The sequence below is a fragment of the Danio rerio genome, chromosome 10 (genome assembly GCF_049306965.1).
Source record: "Danio rerio strain Tuebingen ecotype United States chromosome 10, GRCz12tu, whole genome shotgun sequence".
Classification (NCBI taxonomy): domain Eukaryota; kingdom Metazoa; phylum Chordata; class Actinopteri; order Cypriniformes; family Danionidae; genus Danio; species Danio rerio.
This window is the reverse complement of record NC_133185.1, coordinates 24,807,974-24,829,074: the sequence shown is the minus strand read 5'-3', so window position 1 is coordinate 24,829,074 and position 21,101 is coordinate 24,807,974. Positions and strand designations below refer to the sequence as shown.

At 41.8% G+C, this 21,101-nt stretch overlaps 1 protein-coding gene across 2 annotated transcripts in view; it reads right to left on the bottom strand.

The window, feature by feature from the left end:
* Nucleotides 1–4,659: 4,659 nt before the first annotated feature.
* LOC141376343 (uncharacterized) overlaps nt 4,660–21,101 on the bottom strand; it is a 254,500-nt gene continuing 238,058 nt past the window's right edge. The window contains exon 2 of one of the 2 annotated variants that reach the window (XM_073914621.1): nt 4,660–10,254. In XM_073914621.1, the coding sequence (XP_073770722.1) occupies nt 5,124–7,658 (2,535 nt within the window). In that variant the 5' untranslated portion in view covers nt 7,659–10,254 and the 3' untranslated portion in view covers nt 4,660–5,123. The remainder of the gene's footprint in view (nt 10,255–21,101) is intronic. The other variant, XM_073914622.1, reaches the window with a different exon arrangement.

Sequence of the window (21,101 nt, the reverse complement as noted above, 5' to 3'; positions counted from 1 at the left end):
CTCTGTGGTACCTCATATCATAGCAATCAATAATTACAGTGTTTTAATTAAACTAAATAATATCTTGCTTGGATATTTGAGGACCTATAAATTATTGTCCAATCTATTAATTAAGTCCAACATTAGCTCTGTAAGTAGATTGCTTACATTCATTATTGATGTAATGTTACATGCTTTGTACTGAATTGTCACAGATGCAAGCATCACATTGAGCCTTCCACAAATGTATGGTTGCGATGCTTTACAGAAGGTGGTATTAAAGTAAATTATGCTACAGAATTCTTATTTGCTTACTGCCAGGGCCATTTATATCAAAGTTGATATTTAGCTGCACCATGTTGGTGTTTCGTAATATCTAATTATTACGAGGTGGGTTGTTATAGCCCAATGCTCAACCCCCAACATGGGGGACCAGAACATCCACAAATACAATACGGACAATTTAGCTTACCCAATTTACCTGCAGTATAGCGCATGTCTTTGGACTTGTGAAGGAAATGGGAACACCCTGAGCAAACCTACACGAACATGAGAAGAACATGCAAACTCCACACAGTAATGCCAATTAAACCAACCAGCGACCTTCTTATGCTGCGGAATAGAACATAAATATGTTTTTTAAATACTTTTACTGGCTCTAATTGACTGACACATCACTGGCACTGTTTTATTCTACAAAAGGTTCTTCAAGGTCGAAAAAGAAAACTTAAGATTAATCAATTGTTCTTTACGCTAAAAAGCAAGGTTCTTTTTTAAATAAGTTTGAATCGAAAGGAAACCAAAAATGGCATAATTGTGAAAACTGCATTTTAAATTGTGTTTTTTTTTTGTGTGACATTATGTTGACAGCGGAAGTGCTAAAATGCTATGTTTGTATATTATGGCTAACAAAAACAGACTACACCATCCTCTCAGTGATCGATTTTCAGTTTAGTTGCTTCTTGCACCAAGCATCTTATTCAAAATCAATGCCCCCATGCTTTTTTAAATTACTCAACAAATCGATATTCCTCATGGCCAAAACCTGAATGGTGTGTTTGTAACTAAAACCTACCCTGAAATCTCAATTTCTTTGATGATGTTAATTTAAGGTATTCCCATGCTGAGTGTCTGACAGGTTACAGTGAATGCAAAGCTGAAAGTGTTGCTGAACAGTTTGGGTGAAATCAGCCGAAGTCCGAAGAAAACAAACCAAAAGAGCTTGCACAATTTATAATAAAAGTTCTACTGTCACCAACGGTTAAAATGAACAACATTTAGCATCATTCTTTATGACAGAAATGGTTCTTTAGAATCTTAAAAGCTTAAAAAACAAAAAAATGTTTAGTGAAAACATATAGGGAACCAAAACTGCTTCTTCTATGGCATTACAATCCAAATACAAAACCTTAATTTTTAAAGAGCCCCTACTTTGCATTATAAAAGAGTCATATTTTGGTTTTGGGGGTCTCCAACAACAGGCTGATATGCATGCAAGGCCAAAAAACACTTTCATGGTCTTATAATATGCATTTATTTTTACCTAATTTTCCTAACAACTCCCATATGATTTGTTCGGCGTTTCATTTGTTCCCAAACCCCTCCTTTGCGTTAGGCTAATCTGCACTGATTGGTCCGATGACCCAGTCTGTTGTGATTGTTCGACTGGGTTCAGCGTGAGACAGATAAACGCCCACCACAAAGTATGAAGTAGCAGAGTGTGTGAGAGCCAATGCAGGAATGCAATAAAGCAATGCAGTTAAACACCAGCATATTACTCTGCTCTTAACCCTAACCCCAAGTAATAACAATGACACACATTCAGCATTAATCCACACAGTGGCAAAAGTTGAACTTTGTATCAAAAAGTTGAAAATTGACCACACAGCGCTTGTGAGGAACAGCTGATTGTGGCCATAGCAAAGGCAAACGGCAGAGGATCGCGAGCTCAGAAATTTAAATTGGTAAAGAAAGAAGCAAGCATCGTGTTTTACACATGGTTTTGGACGCAATATATGAATAGCCCCATTAAGGTTTAACCTGAGAGATACAACACAAGCACTGATCTATAATAGATAAGTGATTGGAGCCCATGCGTAGTGATTACAAATTACAACACACAACTAAATACATGTTTTGCAAAATACAGAGAACATGGCAACAACTTTAATTACATGTACATGTTATGATCCGGAGGAAGAAGAAACTGGTCCATATAAACAGTTACTGACAAAGTCCCTGTCAAAGTCTGACAAAGTCCCATACATAGTCTCTGCTGCTCATTCCTTTAGTGGCAAACAGCTGGTAAATCCCACATTGCAGCGTAGGTTATTAGATCAATCATCAAAAAAATGCCAGGAACAAACACAGCACTAGGTTGGCTATATGTGGTGTTGTTGTAAATATGAACTTTAAACCTTTATTCCCCACAACCGAATGTCCATCTATCAATGATCGTCATCCTCGTGTCATGATCAGTCCTGTGATCCCCTGTGCTCCACTAGTGTCTGAAGGGAGAGGTGCGTTCATGTTTTACCGGATCCGGTACTACATATTTGGTGATGTTTGGTATCGAAATTGATGTGTTTAGGCAAAAGATTCAAACACAACACGATTCATTTATTTGAGTCTGAGTCAAGTATTTAATTGAAGAATCAATAGTTTTAAACACGGTACACTTTCAGATTTAAAGCTCAGCTGGATGCTTTCATTCATTTAGTGCTGTGTTACACACTGCATGGAAGGTCATTTTCAAAAACCCAAAACAGGGGCTCTTTAATCCTTTGATGCACTACATGGGTCTAAAGTGACCCGTCCAAGTTTTTTTTTCTATATCTATTCTACAGCTTGTGCATCAAAGGGTTAAGACTATGATTTTTCATTGATCAAACCAAAAGGGCTTAAACACTTCCCATGTCTCTAATAACACACCATGCTTCTCTGCTCTGTTTTCAGTTTTTGATGAATTACTCAACATATTCCTCATGGCTGGTATGTTTGTGACTAAAACATACCTGTTTTTAATACTGAGCATCTTGACTAGTAGTGAATGTAAAACCAAAAGCGCTCCTGACTTTGGACAGACCAGGTGAAGTCAACTGAAGTCAGTCCAAACATGAATCCTCAGCTCCGGCAAAGGAAACAGGAGTGATGTGCTGCCACGAGCCGTCCGTCTGATCTATGGCAGAGGGGAAATTAGCTTAGATCTCCCTGATATTCATGCCCATCTGGAAAATGAAGACGGATGTCCTGGTTTTACTTTCCAGCTCCTTCTTTATGAGAAAAAAAGTGATTTTGCCCCTATGAAAACTCACGCCTCTTTACTCTATTTAACAACAGCTTTTTTTTCTGAACACCTAAATTATCTCATAATCTTCTGCAGTAATTTATGCACCAGGTTTTGTGTTTTTTTTTACCTCACAGGATATAGCAGAAAGATGTGCTGTGTCATTTACCAATTTACCAGCGGGCTTTACAATACATGGAAAAAGTGCAAATGGGGTGGAACATATGCACAAAAATAACTTTCCTCTCCATTATGGCCGTGTATTATGCAAATTACCTGCTCCGTTCCCTGCACATTGCATGATTGGGCTGAATATGTGCATGTCTTCGCTAATTTCTACTACAATAATCCTCTCACTTTGTGCTCTCCATAATTACAATCATCTGCTGCATAATTACAATTTTAAAGCATTGTATTGGGGAGCATCAGTGTGGCAGAAGAATAATAGAGAGGAGAAGACTGAAATATGGTTATTCTGGGCAGTATGTGAGGTATATAGGAAGGGAAAGGCCGGTCAACAGCTGTGCTGAGTGGGAGTGGAGTGGGCAGATGTTGGGCTAGCTCTGCTAATGAACACATTGATAAACTTCACCTCACATAATACATTATGTAGTTTATCATTACAGATACCTGAACTGAGATTCAATTGGGGTTACATAGTAAAAAAAGGTTTATTTAGAAAAGCTGCTGTGTTTTGAAGCAAAAATGCTATCTATTAGCATCTCATTTATTAGCTGTTCAGTGCAAAAACTCTGTTTTTTTCATATATGAAATCAACATTACCATTTGTTAAAGGAAAACAATAGATATTAGAAGCAGAATGTGTTGTTACAATCTCTTAGAAAGGACTAACAGTGCTAACGTTCGAGGTTACAGAAGTAACCCTTCGTTCCCCGAGGAGGGGAACGGAAGTGCCATGAATGGGAGGATTCGGATCAGAAGCCGCTTATCTGGAGAGTATTGAACGGGCCAATGAATGAAATTAATTGGCAGCGTAAGCTTGCGCAGGTGTGCGACATCTGCAATTATCTCAGCATATAAGCACACCTGAAGCCAGCAGACGCCATCCTTTTAAGCTGAAGAGACTTTCAAACAGCTAAGGGACAGTCATTATGGCGACGGAATATGGCACTTCCGTTCCCCTCCTCGGGGAACGAAGGGTTACTTCTGTAACCTCGAACGTTCCCCTTCGGTTGGGGAACTTCAGTGCCATGAATGGGAGAATATGGAAAGCGCCATAATGACTGCACCTTACCAACACCCCCGATGAGGAGATAGTCAAGCAAGCGTGACGCACCCACATCATGGGGGGCGCGGTCCTCCAACGTGTCCTTGGCCCTAATTTATCCTACTTCAACAGAAGTTTTACGGATTTAGATATATTTTTTGGGAAGTCGTGAGCATCTAGATAATTCTAGGAAATACGACAGTACGTTGGGAAGCGTGCAATCCCGATAGGGAGGACGCTGCGGAGGCCATCCGTTACCCAAGGGGGGGATAGATGGCAGAATTTACCTATGGACTAGCCCTAAAAAGGGGGAGTACGCATAGCAAAGAGTGGTTAGCGGAGAGGGAAGACACGGGTCCGCCCAGGGGGGGGACTTAACCGTGGCGGAATAAGCATATGGGATCGCCTAGTGGGGATCACGCATAGCAGGCACCTATACCCAAAACGCGGGCTGACCAGCGGGCAGACCTACAACGTAGTGGGCCAGCAAGTGACTCCTCCGCTGAGTCAGTGCTGGGGGCCACGGAGGAATCTGCAGGGCTCACCTGACGGGGAACTTTACTGACAGATAAAAAAGGCGCACGTACCTCCGTGTTAGGGAGAATGGCGCAGCAAGCGTGTTTCAACACCCTACCGAGTTGTCTCCTCAATCACCAAAGGGTTACCTAATACCCTTGAGGAAACCGGCTCCACTCGCAGATTGTAAAACCTTGCAAATGTGTTGGGTGTCGCCCAGCCCGCAGCTCTACAGATGTCTGTTAGAGAGGCGCCGCGTGCACGCGCCCAAGAGGATGCAACGCTCCGAGTGGAGTGTGCACGTACTCCCGGGGGACACGGCTGACCTCGACTCGAATAAGCGAGTGAAATGGCATCCACAATCCAGTGGGATAATCTTTGTTTCGATACGGCACTTCCCTGCTGCCGACCGCCATAACAGACAAAGAGCTGCTCAGATGATCTAAAATTCTGAGTACGGTCCACATAAATGCGCAGAGCGCGAACTGGACAAAGTAAAGAAAGGGCTGGGTCTGCCTCCTCCGGGGGCAGCGCTTGCAGGTTCACTACCTGATCTCTAAAGGGGGTGGTAGGAACCTTGGGCACATAACCGGGGCGGGGTCTCAGGATAACGTGAGAGTAATCCGGCCCGAATTCCAGGCATGAGTCACTGACCGAAAATGCCTCCAGGTCCCCGACCCTCTTGATGGAGGCCAACGCAACCAGCAGAGCTGTCTTCAGGGACAGAAATCTTAGAGATACTGATTCGAGTGGCTCAAAGGGATCGGATCGCAGACTCGTGAGAACGAGGGCGAGATCCCAAGAGGGCATGAGAGGGGGGCGAGATGGATTAATTCGCCTAGCACCCCTAAGGAACTGGATGACCAGGTTATGCTTTCCCACGGTGCCGCCAGCTACCGCGCTATGATAAGCGGAGATGGCGGCCACGTAAACCTTGAGAGTGGAGGGCGACAGCCTGCTGTCCAACTTCTCTTGAAGGAAAGAGAGCACAACACTAATCTGGCAATTTCGGGGGTCTTCTCTGCGAGAGACGCACCATTCAGTGAATAGACTCCACTTCAGGGCGTAGGCGCGCCTCGTGGAGGGGGCTCTAGCCTGAGTGATGGTATTAACCACCGCAGTCGGTAGGTTACCTAAGTCTTCCTCGCGTCTAGGGACCACACGTGGAGGTTCCAAAGATCGGGGCGAGGGTGCCAGATGGTGCCCTGTCCCTGAGAGAGTAGGTCCTCTCTCAAAGGGATCCGCCAGGGGAGGGCCGTCGCGAGGAGTGAGAGCTCTGATATCCAGGTCCGGTTGGGCCAAAGGGGCGCAACTAGCAGAACCTGTTCCTCGTCCTCCCTGACCTTGCACAGAAACTGCGCGAGCAGGCTCATTGGGGGAAACGCATACTTGCGCATGCCCCGAGGCCAGCTGTGGGCCAGTGCATCCGTGCCGAGAGAGCCCTCGGTCAGGGAAAAAAACAACTGGCAGTGAGCGTTCTCGGGGGAAGCAAACAGATCGATCTGGGCCTCCCCGAATCGCGCCCATATCAGCTGAACAGACTCGGGGTGGAGTCTCCATTCTCCAGGGCGTAACAGCTGTCGTGAGAGCGCATCGGCTGCACGATTGAGCGTGCCTGGGACGTGAATGGCGCGCAGCGATTTCAGCCGCGGGTGACTCCAGAGGAGCAGACGGCGGGCGAGCTGAGACAAGTGGCGAGAGCGCATACCCCCCATGCGGTTGATATACGCCGCCGCCGCCGTACTGTCCGTCCTGACCAGAACGTGTTGCCGCTCCAGCACCGGTAAAAAGCAGTGGAGAGCGAGGAACACTGCCAACAGCTCTAGGCGATTGATATGCCAATGCAGCTGGGCACCCTTCCAGAGGCCCGCAGCCGCATGCCCGCGACACACGGCCCCCCAACCCGTGTTGGAAGCGTCTGTTGAAACAACAACATGGCTGGACGCCTGTCCTAGAGGCACACCGGCCTGTAGGAACGAGGGGTCGTTCCAAGGGCTGAGGGCGCGGCGACACAGCGCAGTAACCGAGACCCGGTGTGTGCCCGCGTGCCATGCGCGTCTGGGGACCCGATCGTGAAGCCAGTGCTGAAGTGGTCTCATATGGAGCAACCCGAGCGGCGTGACGGCGGCTGCGGATGCCATATGCCCCAGGAGCCTCTGAAAGAACTTCAGTGGGACCACTAGTTTGCTGTCGAGCTCCCTCAGACAGTTCAGCAACAGGTGAGCGCGTTCCTCGGAGAGGTGCGCTACCATGGTGATCGAGTCCAGCTCCATCCCGAGAAAAGAAATCCTCTGCACGGGGGCGAGTTTGCTCTTTTCTCGGTTGACCTGAAGCCCCAGTAGGCGGAGATGCCGAAGCACCTCGTCCCTGTGCATAATCAATTGCTCCCGCGAGTGGGCTAAAATCAGCCAGTCGTCGAGATAACCGAGTATGCGAATGCCCGCGAGCCGAAGGGGCGCTAGGGCACCCTCCGCGAGTTTGGTGAAGACCCGCGGAGACAGAGAGAGCCCGAAGGGGAGGACCTTGTACTGCCACGCTCGACCCTCGAACGCAAACCGCAGAAATTGGCGGTGGCGTGGAAGAATGGAGACATGGAAATACGCGTCCTTCAGGTCTATGGCTGCAAACCAATCCCGAGGACGAACGCATTGGAGAATGCGCCTCTGCGTGAGCATTCTGAACGGCAGCTTGTGCAGACAGCGGTTCAAAACGCGCAGATCTAGAATTGGCCGTGACCCACCGCTCTTTTTGGGTACGATGAAGTATGGGCTGTAAAACCCACTCTCCATCTCGGCTGGAGGAACCGGCTCGATTGCACCCTTCGCCAGGAGGGCAGCAATCTCCTCTCGCAAGACAGGGGCGGACAGGGGGTTGACCCTGGAGAAATACACGCCCGTAAACTTGGGGGGCCGTTTCGCGAACTGAATCGCGTAACCGAGTCTGATTGTGCGTATGAGCCACCGCGAGGGGCTGGCCCGCGCTAACCAGGCAGGCAGAGCCCTCGCTAATGGAGTCATCGCTACAATCGCTGACGTACCAGCGGTGGGGCAGCGCGGAGTGGGTGTGCTGATCCGGGAAGCACGAGGGTCCCGCGGAAAAGCTGGAGGAGAGCGATTCGCTCTGGCTCCGCACCCTGACTCCGAAGAGGGGGCTGGAGGGCTGAGGGAAGGGAGACCGTCCCCCCAGCGCTCGTGAGCCACTGGCGAAGCACGTAGAGTCTGCGAGCCGGAAGGCAGCGCGTCCCGGACTGGCAGAACTCGTGCAGTCACATCCGGGGAAGGGAAAAAGTGCTCTTTTACTGATGTTTTGGTGGCACTGAAAAGTACCGTTGTTATCGGGGCCCCGCCCTCCAGCGGGGAAAGAGCAAGTTTCCTCTTCTCCGGATGGCCTGTCTCAGGGACGCTTCGCGGTCCGTTTACCGGCCTTAACGGCGCCCTGGGCAGGAGGGGCTGCCTGCTTTCGAGGTGAACGCCGCGCCCGCTTGGCCGGAGGCGCAGGCGGGGGCGGGGCAGCACTCGTTGGCGGGCGCCCTCGGCGAGGAACAGCGGAGGTGGATGGCTCGGCGGGCGGAGCGGGCTTACGGCCACACCGATAGAAGACATTGCCCATCGCATCCGACTGCTCTTTCACCGCCTTGAATTCCTGGGTGAATTCACCGACGGTGTCGCCGAACAGGCCAGCCTGGGATATGGGCGAGTCAAGAAAGCGAACTTTGTCAACGTCGCGCATATCGGCCAGGTTTAGCCAGAGGTGGCGTTCCTGAACCACAAGTGTGGACATCGTCCTCCCCAGCGCACACGCGGCGGACTTAGTAGTCCGAAGAGCATAGTCGGTCGCGGTGCGCAGCTCATGTAATAAGCTTGGGTTGGACCCGCCCTCGTGCAGCTCGGCCAGCGCCTGCGCTTGGTAGCTCTGGTAGGTGGCCATCGCGTGCAAAGCAGAAGCAGCCTGGCCCGCAGCCTTATAAGCTCTGGCTCCGAGGGAGGCAGACAACCTACAGGCTTTGGACGGGAGGCGGGGCAAACCCCGCCACGTAGAGGCGCCGCGCGGACAAAGATTGACCGCGATAGCGCGCTCCACTGACGGGATCGCCTCATACCCCCTGGCAGCTCCGCCGTCAAGGGCGGTGAGGGCGGAGGCACTCGCAGCACGGGCAGAGAAAGGTGCCCTCCAGGACTGCGTGAGCCTACTGTGCACTTCCGGGAAGAAGGGGACGAGAGGCTTCGAAGGCTTTGCCTTCTGGTCCTCTACGTAGCACCCATCTAGTCGGTCCGGCCGCGGAGCTGGGGGATAAACCATCTCCAACCCCACGGCCGAAGCAGCCCGGGAAAGCACGGCTAACATGTCCGCTTCAGGATCCGATTTGACAGCGCTCACCTGCCCGGAGGGGGCGAGAGGGTCCGGATCTTCGTCGGACAGTGAAAGCCCACCCTCCGATGCCGCGGAGGACATCTGATCTCCGGTGTCAGCGAGTGTGAGAGCTACCATCTGGTTAGACGGATCACTCTCACCACCCGAAGCTTGGATGGAGCGCCGTGAGGAGCGAGAGGTCCGCGAGCCCGTGGGCGGCGGATTAGCTCCCGCTGAAACCCTCAGATCTGCCCGAGCGCCCGCTGCTTTTTTAGAACAGGAGGCAACTGGGGTGGCTCGCTCTCTTGCGAAAGTTAGCCGCGATCTTAGCTGTGCAACGGTCATGGCATCGCAATGACGACATGAACCGCCCGCGAGCACCGCATTAACATGCTGGACCCCCAAACATGCAATGCAGTGATCGTGTCCATCATCCGGAGACAGGAAACCCCCGCATCCAGAAACGCACAGTCGGAGCGCCATCCTGAAAAGGACGTGCTGCACGACTGTGTTGCTCTTTTAGGAAAGTTGCAACTATACGCACCGCTCTGGAGGACCGGACCCAAAGAACCGCAGGCAAGGGAGTAACCCAGCTCGACCGTCTGCCACCGCGAAGACCCACTCTGGACCGGGAGACACACTCGTTCGCTCTGAAGTGCTGATCAGCAAGAGGAACCCTCATCGACTCACTCAGAAAGGATCTGAAGCGAAAAGGATGGCGTCTGCTGGCTTCAGGTGTGCTTATATGCTGAGATAATTGCAGATGTCGCACACCTGCGCAAGCTTACGCTGCCAATTAATTTCATTCATTGGCCCGTTCAATACTCTCCAGATAAGCGGCTTCTGATCCGAATCCTCCCATTCATGGCACTGAAGTTCCCCAACCGAAGGGGAACTAGCTAATCACAAAACAGTAAGCTAATGTTGTGTCTTAAAGCTATGTTCACACAGCAGGTAAATATGGCCCAAATCTGATTTTTTTCCCCCCAAATGTGACTCAAATCTGTTTTTGTCATGACAGTGTGAACAGCCCAAACCGCCTGAAATTTTGATTTGTGGCACTTTCAAATGTGGTATTAAATCAGATGATCAGATGTTTTGCAATCCGACTGCAGTGTAAACGGTTATGCAGAAAGGCATGTGATTTTTAATCGACACACGTCTTTATTCTGTACTAGTACATGCTGCAAAAATCCTCCAATCTTCAGTGGCATAGAATAGCACACAGGGAAAATACTTCACCTCAAAAATTGAAGGTTGTTTAATTTTAATATTTTTTGAATGACAACTGGCGCTTATAAAACAAACAATAACCTTTAGCCTGCAACACCCCCCCCCCCCCAAAAAAAAAAAAAAAAAAAGAAATGTTTAGTTAGATTTAAAACACCACCATATTAAAATTGCAAACATAAAAAGAATAAAATACATAGACTTACACTTAGATAACTAATACATAAAACAAAACCAATTATAAAAGAAAAACTGTGACAAGGTTAAAGCTTTATTGTTAAGGACAGAATTCTTCAATATGCCACCATAAATGATAAATCATCAGTGTTTTCAATCACAAAAAAAAAAACTTATTTTAGGTTTAAACACTGAAATACACATTAGAACCAGAAAAACAACCATTTATAGTTTATAAAAAAAAAAAAAACACAGTGGTTGTCTGTGAAAACGGCAATAATCATATTAAACAATCTTCATTCACTTCATACATTATACAGTACACAATTATGTCCTGTAGGTAGTTACACTTTTGAGCATGCAAGTCATTTTAGGATCATAATCTCTTCACACTGGAAATCTGATATTGGCCACATTTATAACAACAATGTTAACAGTTATGCAAAAAAATCAGATCTGAAAAAAATCTAATTTGAGCACTAAGCCTCGCGGTGTAAACGTTGACTACTGACTTTGTTTTTGTTGTAATGTAAAGTTTGAATTACCATGAAATATAATTACACACAATAATCACACTAATGTATATGAATCTAAATCTTAAATTTTGCTAGCTTAGCATTTTCAAACAGATTTTTTGTTCTCCACAGTTAAAGGACAGTAAATTATAACAGAATTAATTTCAGGGTGAACTATCCTGTTAAAATGTATAAAGCATGCCATAGAAGTCTACATCTTTTTATTCATTGTGCAAATGTTGAAAGTTCAAATCTTGTTCAAAGATTTCTTTATTTTTTTTACCTTTAGATAATATAATATTAATCAATCAAAATGGAATTTATCTCATAAGGGCACATTTTCATAAGTAAGCACATTTTTGAAAATGTGTATTTTTTTTTATAATGTTGAAAGATGTGCATTAAATATTATCATGTTTTAATAATATTTCAAGAGTTTACACTTAGATATTGCTTGATAATAATAGTAGGTTTGGAATGCTGAACCAGGAGAGAACCCTGAGCTTGGAGATAATTGAGGCCAGGGCGCCTGCCTGGTCAATGGGCATGTAAGGGGATAGAAGATCAGGTACAGTAGTTATCGAGAGCTCCCTCTGGTAAAGGAGGAAAGGGGGAGAAGGGGTGGATTGGGGATTCTTATAAAAACAAAAATAACGGAGTAATGCTAGACAGGCTATTTATAGTGAGTTTGGAATAATCCGATTGGCTTACTAATGATTACAGATGAGAGACCAGCTGTGATCAATCATATCACATGCTCTTCTCGAAATTAGTTTGGGGAACTTTAAGCTGCAGTCACACTGGACTTTCCTCCTCATAGACTTTCATTCGTACGCATGTGAATGCGTCAGACTGGAAATGCAAGGACATGCGTCAAGTTTCGCAGCTCGTTGTGGTGCAAAGTTCAAGCTTTATGAACTCTGACTTGCGAAATCGCATCACTTGACTGGGTGAGATAAATCAAGGATCAAAACATGACATCTCTGGACAGAAATTTAAAACATGGACCAATCGCTCGCTTTTTTAATGTCTAATCATCTCGTTTAATCCCTTTTTTTTTTCGTTTAAGCCATTTTCGCAACGCTGTACAACAGAATTTCGTAAAATCAAACTCTAGAGTGACCGCAGCTTCACTTTGTCAAGAATGCTGATTAGGCTACACTAAAGCATAAATAGTACTTTTTAACAAAGGTTTTATTATAGATTACATTTAAACTTAACACAATATAACTGTCAAATTTGCTAAACAAATGTGTAATTATAATTCAATATGTTGTATCAATAAAAAAAAAAAATCCATTACAGTTTATTATAGTTTACAGCAAAGTGAGAAAACAGTGCCACCCCAAACTAGTCAGTACAATTAACTTGGTGTTCTTTTAATAGTCTCTTAAAAAAGCTAACTTAAATAAGTGACTCTACTTTTATAACCCTCTTTAATAGCATCCAAATGGCAGATGAAGGAACAAGACCAGTAGGCTGTGTAGATAAATGCTATTACAATTATGTCTTAACAATCAACATACTTCCACAGTTACAAGGTCAACACATCAATATATGGTTTGTTTTGCCGTTTATCATTTTCAGTCATTACTGCACTGAGAAACCATCATTAATCAAACACTACACCATGTGCAGCCATCTGCGGTGGAATCAACATGCCATAAAAGACGTTTACCAGCCATCAAAAGGCATAATAAACCAGAGGGAATATGATGGGGGAAAAACACATTTTATAGAGACGCTTAAAAGAGTAGATAAAACACATTAGCTATGCAATCAACATTTCGATGCAATTTCAGGCTCACCCTCCCTGCAGCGCTAAGCCTTGATCCTGATAGCGCACAACAGGACGTAACATCAGGCAGCACACGAGAGCGTCCCGCCACATAAGACCAGCGGCTAATGCCATACCACAGGGTATCTGAGACACTACGGAAAGCCTCTGGGAACAAACGCCGCAGATTCATCTCGAACACTGCAACTATCTCCAAACACCAATACATATGAAATGCACTTGACGCTTGAGCTGATGGTCAGTTTCAGAGTTGCTATCAGCGCTAACATATGGCCTTGAGATTGCTAACCTTTTTTAGAAAGCAAGAAAACCTTTATCTGAGTCGGATTCAGTATCGATGGAGGGTATATATCGTGGTAATGGCTTTTCGAGAGCTAAATTAATCCTTTCTTACAGGGCCATCGCATGATCTTATCGAGCTTGCGATTTCAACAAAACACTTACAACACACAAATAGTGTTGGTCCGCAGAAATATTAGCTCTGGCAGCTTTTATCTGCACTATTTCAGTTGCAATTTATGAGCAAAACCTGACATCTAAATGGCAAATGAAACCATCTCTGTCCAGCGGATGTGAGGAGTTACTCAGGCATATCCTCAGTAAATGTCCCCATCAAGTCCATATTATTGGGGCAATTCAGCAGCTAATTCAACGCCACTCAATTGCTCTGATGGTGTTAATGGCGACTATCAAATATATACTGTAGCAATGTGAAACATTAGCATGTGGAATCTCGAATATGTGAGAGCAAATGCATTTACACAACAAATAGATCAGGCTGATTGCACAGGAAAAAAAGTGCAGTTCATCCTCTTAAATGAAAAATTATCATATGAGATTTACAGAGAGTGACTCCCAGGGCTATAATGTGCTGTATTATCAGCATCAAGAGCCTTTCTATGGCTGGGTCCTCGAGGGAATTGAACGGCTCTGAGTAGATCTAAAGAGGCATACGCAGTGGAGTATGCTTTGTTACTTTGAATGTCTAAGCTCTAGGAAAAAAAAAAAAGTGTGATTAATTTGGCTAAATTACAAAAAATAAAATAAGAAATTACACATTGTAATATGTAATGATCACTTTATTAGGTATCTTGCTAGTACAGTGGTCCCTGATTAATCAAGGACTTACGTTCTAAAAATAACCCGCAATAGGTGAAATCCATGCAGTCAGCTTTATTTATTTTTTTTACAATTATTATAGATTATTAAGGCAGTAAAATCACTCACAACACTATTCTTCAGACAGGCATTAACAATCACATTTTTATCTCGTTTAAACACTCACGTATAACTTCTACCTTCTTTTAGCATGTCCAGAAGTCCAACTTTTTGTGCGATGGTTAGTGTAATGTGAAGCGGACGCTGACAAAGGAAGTGCAGATCCAAACGCAGGTTTATTAAAAAGAGATGGTCAGGCGAGCAACGGTCAACACAAGGGGCAAACAAATGTATACTGGCAATCCAGAGTTGTGGTTGATAAATAGGCAGATGGTCAGTACAGGCAGGCAGCAGACATCACAAATAAACAAACAAGGCGAGGGCCAAAAACATGGCAAAGCAAGGCAAGGGTATACAGTATACAGGACTCAGCAATGAGAGTGCTAAAGTGAGCCATATATTTGTGTGTGTAATCAGTCCATGAATAGAATCAGCTGTGGGAGTGTAATCAGTGGACTGTGTGTGTGTGCGTTGCATGACTAGAACCTGTAGTTCATATACCAGCATGTATGTAAATTAGGTAAGCTGAATGCATCCTGTACTGTACAGGAGACAGGACATTGATTGACAGTGGTCTACAGTCAATCAGGACGAAGAACACAATATGCTAATCAGGACGCAGAACACAATGTGCTGTAGAAAAAAGCATGTCAAATTGCACAAAAATAAATCAGCAAAATTGTGAGATCACTGTACAAGGTACTAGGTTTATGTCCTTAGAACTGCCTGAAATGTTCCTCAGAAAGATTGGTCCATATTGACATGATGGCATCACCAGATTTGTCAGCCGCATGTTGATGAGCCAAATCTTCAATTCCAGCACATCCCAAAGGTTCTCTGCTTGACTTTGTTGAATGACATGTTATTATTTAGGAAGTAATCTTCACAAGATGGGTACACTGTGGTCCAAAAGAAATAGACATGCTCAGTAACAGCACTCTGGTAGGTTGTGGCATTGACATAATGTTCAATTTTTACAAATGGCCCAAAGTGTGCCAGGAAAATATCCCCAACTTCATTACATACTGTATGGCACCAGCCTAAACTTATGATACAAGGCAGGATAGATTTCTTGCTCTTCTCCAAATTTTGACCATGTGAATGTTGGATCAAAACTCAAGACTTGTTAGGACAGGCAGACTTTTTGCAATATTTTATTGTCCACTTTAGCATGTATGAACTGTCTGCTCAGTTAGTAGTATTGTGATTTTGCTCTGCTGCTGTAAGTTTCAAGTATTGTTTGTTTAGGGATGCACTTCTATACACCTTAAACAATCTTACAGCAGTTAAAAGCTTTTGGATTTAGTGGCTAAATGTATTAACTTGCAGGATCTCAATTGTACATTTTAGTATGTTTTGCTCATCTCCCAATGAGGGGTAAACTAGTTTTCATGCTAGTGAAATCATATGAATTCACAAGAATTGGCAACTTATTTGGATGTAACTTATGCCAATATGTGTTGATAAAATGTTAATCCTGGACAATTCTGGACCATCAACATTGGTGAATTTACACTGCATTTAAATGATGATGGTCCAAGATCAACATTGTTGAATTTACACTGTATTTAAATGATAATGTTCCAGGATCAACTTTGTAAATTTACACTGTATTTAAATGATGATGTTCCAAGATCAACATTAGTGAAATTACACTGTATTTAAATGAAGATTGTACAGGATCAACATTAGTACATTTACACTGTATTTAAATGATGATGGTCTAGGATCAATATTAGTGAATTTACACTGTATTTAAACTATGATGGGCCAGGATCAACATTAGTGAATTTACATTGCATTTAATTGATGATGGTTCAGGATCAACGATAGTGAATTTACAGTGTATTTAAATTATGTTGGTCCAGGATCAATATTAGTAAATTTACAGTGTATTTAAAAATTTATGATGGTTCAGGATCAACAGTAGTGAATTTTCACTGTAATTAAATGATGATGGTCCAGAATCAACAATAGTGAATTTACACTGTAATTGAATGTTTATGCTGGTTCAGGATCAACAATGGTGAATTTACACTGCATTCAAATAATGATGGTCCAGGATCAGCATTAGTGAATTTACACTGTAATTAAATGTTTGTGATGGTCCAGGATCAACAATAGTGAATTTAGACTGTATTTAAATGATGATGGTCCAGGATCAACATTAGTGAATTTAGACTGTATTTAAATGATGATGGTCCAGGATCAACATTAGTGAATTTACACTGTAATTAAATGTTTGTGATGGTCCAGGATCAACAATAGTGAATTTACACTGTATTTAAATGATGATGGGCCAGGATCAACATTAGTGAATGTACACTGTTTAAATTATGATGGTCCAGGATCAACATTGCTGAATTTATACTGCATTGAAAATTATGATAGTTCAGGATCAACGTTAGTGAATTTACATTGTATTTAAATATTTATGATGGACCAGGATAACGTTAGTGAATTTACACTCTATTTAAAAGATGATGGTCCAGGATCAGCATTAGTGAATTTACACTGTATTTAAATGTTTGTGATGGTCCAGGGTCAACAATAGTGAATTTACACTTTGTTTAAATGATGGTGGTCCAGGATCAACTTTAGTAAATTTACATTGTATTTAAATGATGATGGTCCAGGATCAACATTAGTGAATTTACACTGTAATTAAAAAATTATGATGGTTCAGGATCAACGTTAGTGAATTTACACTGCATTAAAATGATGATGGTCCAGGATCAACATTAGTGAGTTTGAACTGTATTTAAAAAATTATGATGGTTCAGGATCAACATTAGTGAATTTACACTGTATTTAAATGACGATGGTCCAGGATCAACATTAGTGAATTTACACTGCATTGAAATGATGATGGTTCAGGATCAACATTAGTGAATTTCAAAGTCAAGTCAAAGTCAGCTTTATTGTCAATTCAGCCATGTACAAGACATATACTGTAGAGAATCGAAATTGCGTTACTTTCAGACCCAAGGTGCTTAACATTAATATATATATATATATATATATATATATATATATATATATATATATATATATATATATATATATATATATATATATATATATATATAAATAGTAGAGTTTTAAGAAAAAGAAAATTTACAGTATATACATTGTACATAAAATGTGGTCTAAAAAATACATAGGTAATAAAATTGTAAACAATACAATGACATTAAGGGCATATAGCAAATGAGTGCAAAGTAAACCAGAGTTGTGCAGATAAATTTTCACTGTATTTAAATATTTGTTATGGTCCAAGATCAACATTAGTGAATTTACACTGTATTTAAATGATGATGGTCCAGGATCAACATTAGTGAATTTACAATGTATTTAATTAACAATGATGGTCCAGGATCAACATTAGTGAATTTACAATGTATTTAATTAACAATGATGGTTCAGGATCAACGTTAGTAAATTGACACTGCATTTAAATATTTGTGATTGTCAAGGATAAACATTAGCAAATTTACACTTTATTTAAATTATGATGGTCCAGGGTCAATAAAAGGGAATTTACACTGTATTTAAATGACGGTCCAGGATCAAAATTAGTCAATTTATATTGTATTTAAATGTTTGTGATGGTCCAAGATTAACATTATTGAATTTACACAGTATTTAAATGATGGTCCATTATTTTACACAGTAATTAAATGTTTGTGATGGTCCAGGATCAACATTAGTGAATTTACACTGTAATTAACTGTTTGTGATGGTCCAGGATCAACAATAGTGAATTTACAGTGTGTTTAAATAATGATTGTCCAGGTTCAGCATTAGTAAAATAACTTTGTATTTAAATGGTAATGGTCCAGGATCAACATTAGTGTATTTACTCTGTAATGAAAAGTTTGTGATGGTCCAGGATCAACATTTTTCAATTTACACTGTGTTCAAATGATGATGGTCCAGGAAAAACATTAGTGAATTTTTACTGTATTTAAATGATGATGATCCAGGATCAGCATTAGCGAATTTACACATTTTTTAAATGATGATGGTCCAGGATCAACATTAGTGAATTTACACTGTATTAAAATGATGATGGTCCAGGATCAACATCAGCGAATTTTAACTGCATTTAAATTATGATGGTCCAGGAAAACCATTAGTGAATTTACACTGTATTTAAACCATGATGGTCTAGTTTCAACATTAGTGAATTTACACTTTATTTAAATGATGATGGTCCAGGATCAACAATAGTGAATTTACACTGTATTTAAATGTTTATGATGGTCCAGGATCAACATTAGTGATATTACACTGCATTTAAATGATGATGGTCCTGGATCAACAATAGTGAATTTACACTGTATTTATATATATAATCTTAGTTGTGTGTGTTTCAGAGTTCAATAGGGTTACTGTAGCATTGGAAAAATTACAGCTTCACAACATTGCTCAGTTTAAAAATCTTAACATTATCTAATTTATTTCTTGTAAAAAAAAAAACAAAAATCTTATGTTTACAATAATTAATCAAACAATTAATCAATAAGTCATTAAACAATTAAAAATATCAAATGATAATCAAATAAATGCTGATATTTATACAGTATTAAATGAAAAAAAAAAAAAATCACAATACCACATGGTCTTATAGCTTATATAATTTTTCATTTAACTTAGTAAAGGAAGTAGCTTGAAATGTAACTAATTTAGGTCTAAAATATGATAAACAAATGATAATAGGGCACTTAGAGTTAGGCACAAACAAAAGCAATCAGAAAGCCTCCAGTCTAATCAACATACCTCTGAAGACCCACTGAGCTTTGAAGTAATTATCTCATCATGCTCGGCTGCACATAACCTCAGGCATGCCCGAGTGTAAAACAGTATTGATCTCCACTTTTAAGAGGAGAAAACATGAAAATCATAACCGATGAAATTATCCTTTGAGCCTTCGCTTGTGTCTTTTGCTTTCTTCTTCAGCAGATCAAAGCATTAATTAAAGTGCCGTCGACAAATGCATAATATACAGTTGAATAGCCCAGACAAAACATTACAGCAAAATTGAGGTCATCACATTGGGCCAAAGGGCTTAAACATTCATTTTCTGTATAAAGAGAGAAAAAAATGTTATCAGATGATTGTGAGGATTTCAAATGTCTGTGAATACTTTATCTGAATTATTTAGGATTTAAAAACAGCATAAGAGTTTATTAAATAAAGTTTTTCTTATTTTGAACTGAGGAAAAAAAATATTCATGATCCAAACTAAATGTTTAGGGTCCAAACTTCAAATTCAGAGCCTTTCAAAGATTTTTCAGGTCAAATGACCACCCTCAAATTCAAGGATTTAATGTGGGGACACATTTCAAGTTAGAGCAATGTTACATTGTGCTACATTGCAAGAAATAGGTGCAGTATGTAAGTTTGACACCCAGTGGTTGAACTAGCTATTGCACCCCTGGGTCAAAATAGATTTTCACTCTGCTTCTCTGATGAGTCAACGCAAGCGCAGGTTGCCATTTTCTAACTAAACGTACTAATGTTACAGGATAGAAAATATATTTTCTACACTAAAAGGAATTTTTGTCCTAACCAACACCTGAAGTTTCTGTTTTAGAAACGGCTTTTATTTCTCACAGGTGAACAACAGGATACGTGATCACCTCCGTTACATTTCATGCGCTTTATTCAGTGTTAAATGCTAACAATGTGAGTTTGAATGCCATTTTACCTGAAATTTATTGCCATACTACTGAAAGCAGCAGCAGATACACTAGTTCACTTCAGAATAAACTGTCTGAAATTGAGCTTTGGTAATTCAGCATCTACATTTAATAGTGTTAAGGAGGCTTAATATGTATTAATTAGATTGTAAACCTTACCGTTTCGTCAGAGTGCAGTAAGTGCACTATTATGTGTTTCTGATATGGTATTTATTTATGTGTTTCTGATGGTATTTAAATTTCTGTCGTCTTTTGTTTGGTGCAAAAAGCCAAATTGCTTATCACTGCAAATCTCATCACATAGCATGTTGTAAGGACGCAGACAATGTAATCTAATGTATACGTTTGTAATATTTATATTATTTGCTAATTAATAACCACCTCATGTGGTACTCTGAATCCGCATCTTATTTTGGAGTCTGCTACTGTCCACTAGAGGTTGAATTTGGTCATTGACGTGTACTTTGAGAGCCTTCATGACTGAATGAATAAAACACCCTGTTAACATTATCTCAACAAGCAAATCCATTCAACATTCTACATTACCTAAAACATTTGGCCAATAGATATCACAAATGTTTTACATTTGTCTGTGAAATGTTGAGGTACCTTTATAGTAGTCTTTTACGCATGTGAACTTGATGCAACTCATGCATGAAACAATGTAATTTGTAACTGACATGAACCAAGCAAGCGAGTAGAGGCCACAAAATGTAGGCAAAATAACACATTAATGGACCCGGGGGGATAATATAGATTTTGTTCCAGTCAACAAGAGCTGTAAGTAGTCAAACAAGTGCCCAATAATCTTCCCAGTGATAGTATTCTGCCATGTTTTTGGGCATGGTCAGGAGCACACAATATAAACCAATGTACATCACCACAGAAAAAAGCAGACTTTACTACTACCTGTTGAAAAACATCTCATAAGCACTGAGATTAAAATGGACTAATAGCTTTTTAAATGCTCATTGTGTGTGTTAGAAGCTGAATATATGCCTTAAATAATATTCTGTATTCATGGCTAAAGTGGAACTAGAGAATCTGAGCGCAGATGCAGAGGGAGCAGATCAAATAAATGAACAGGCTTATCTGTAAA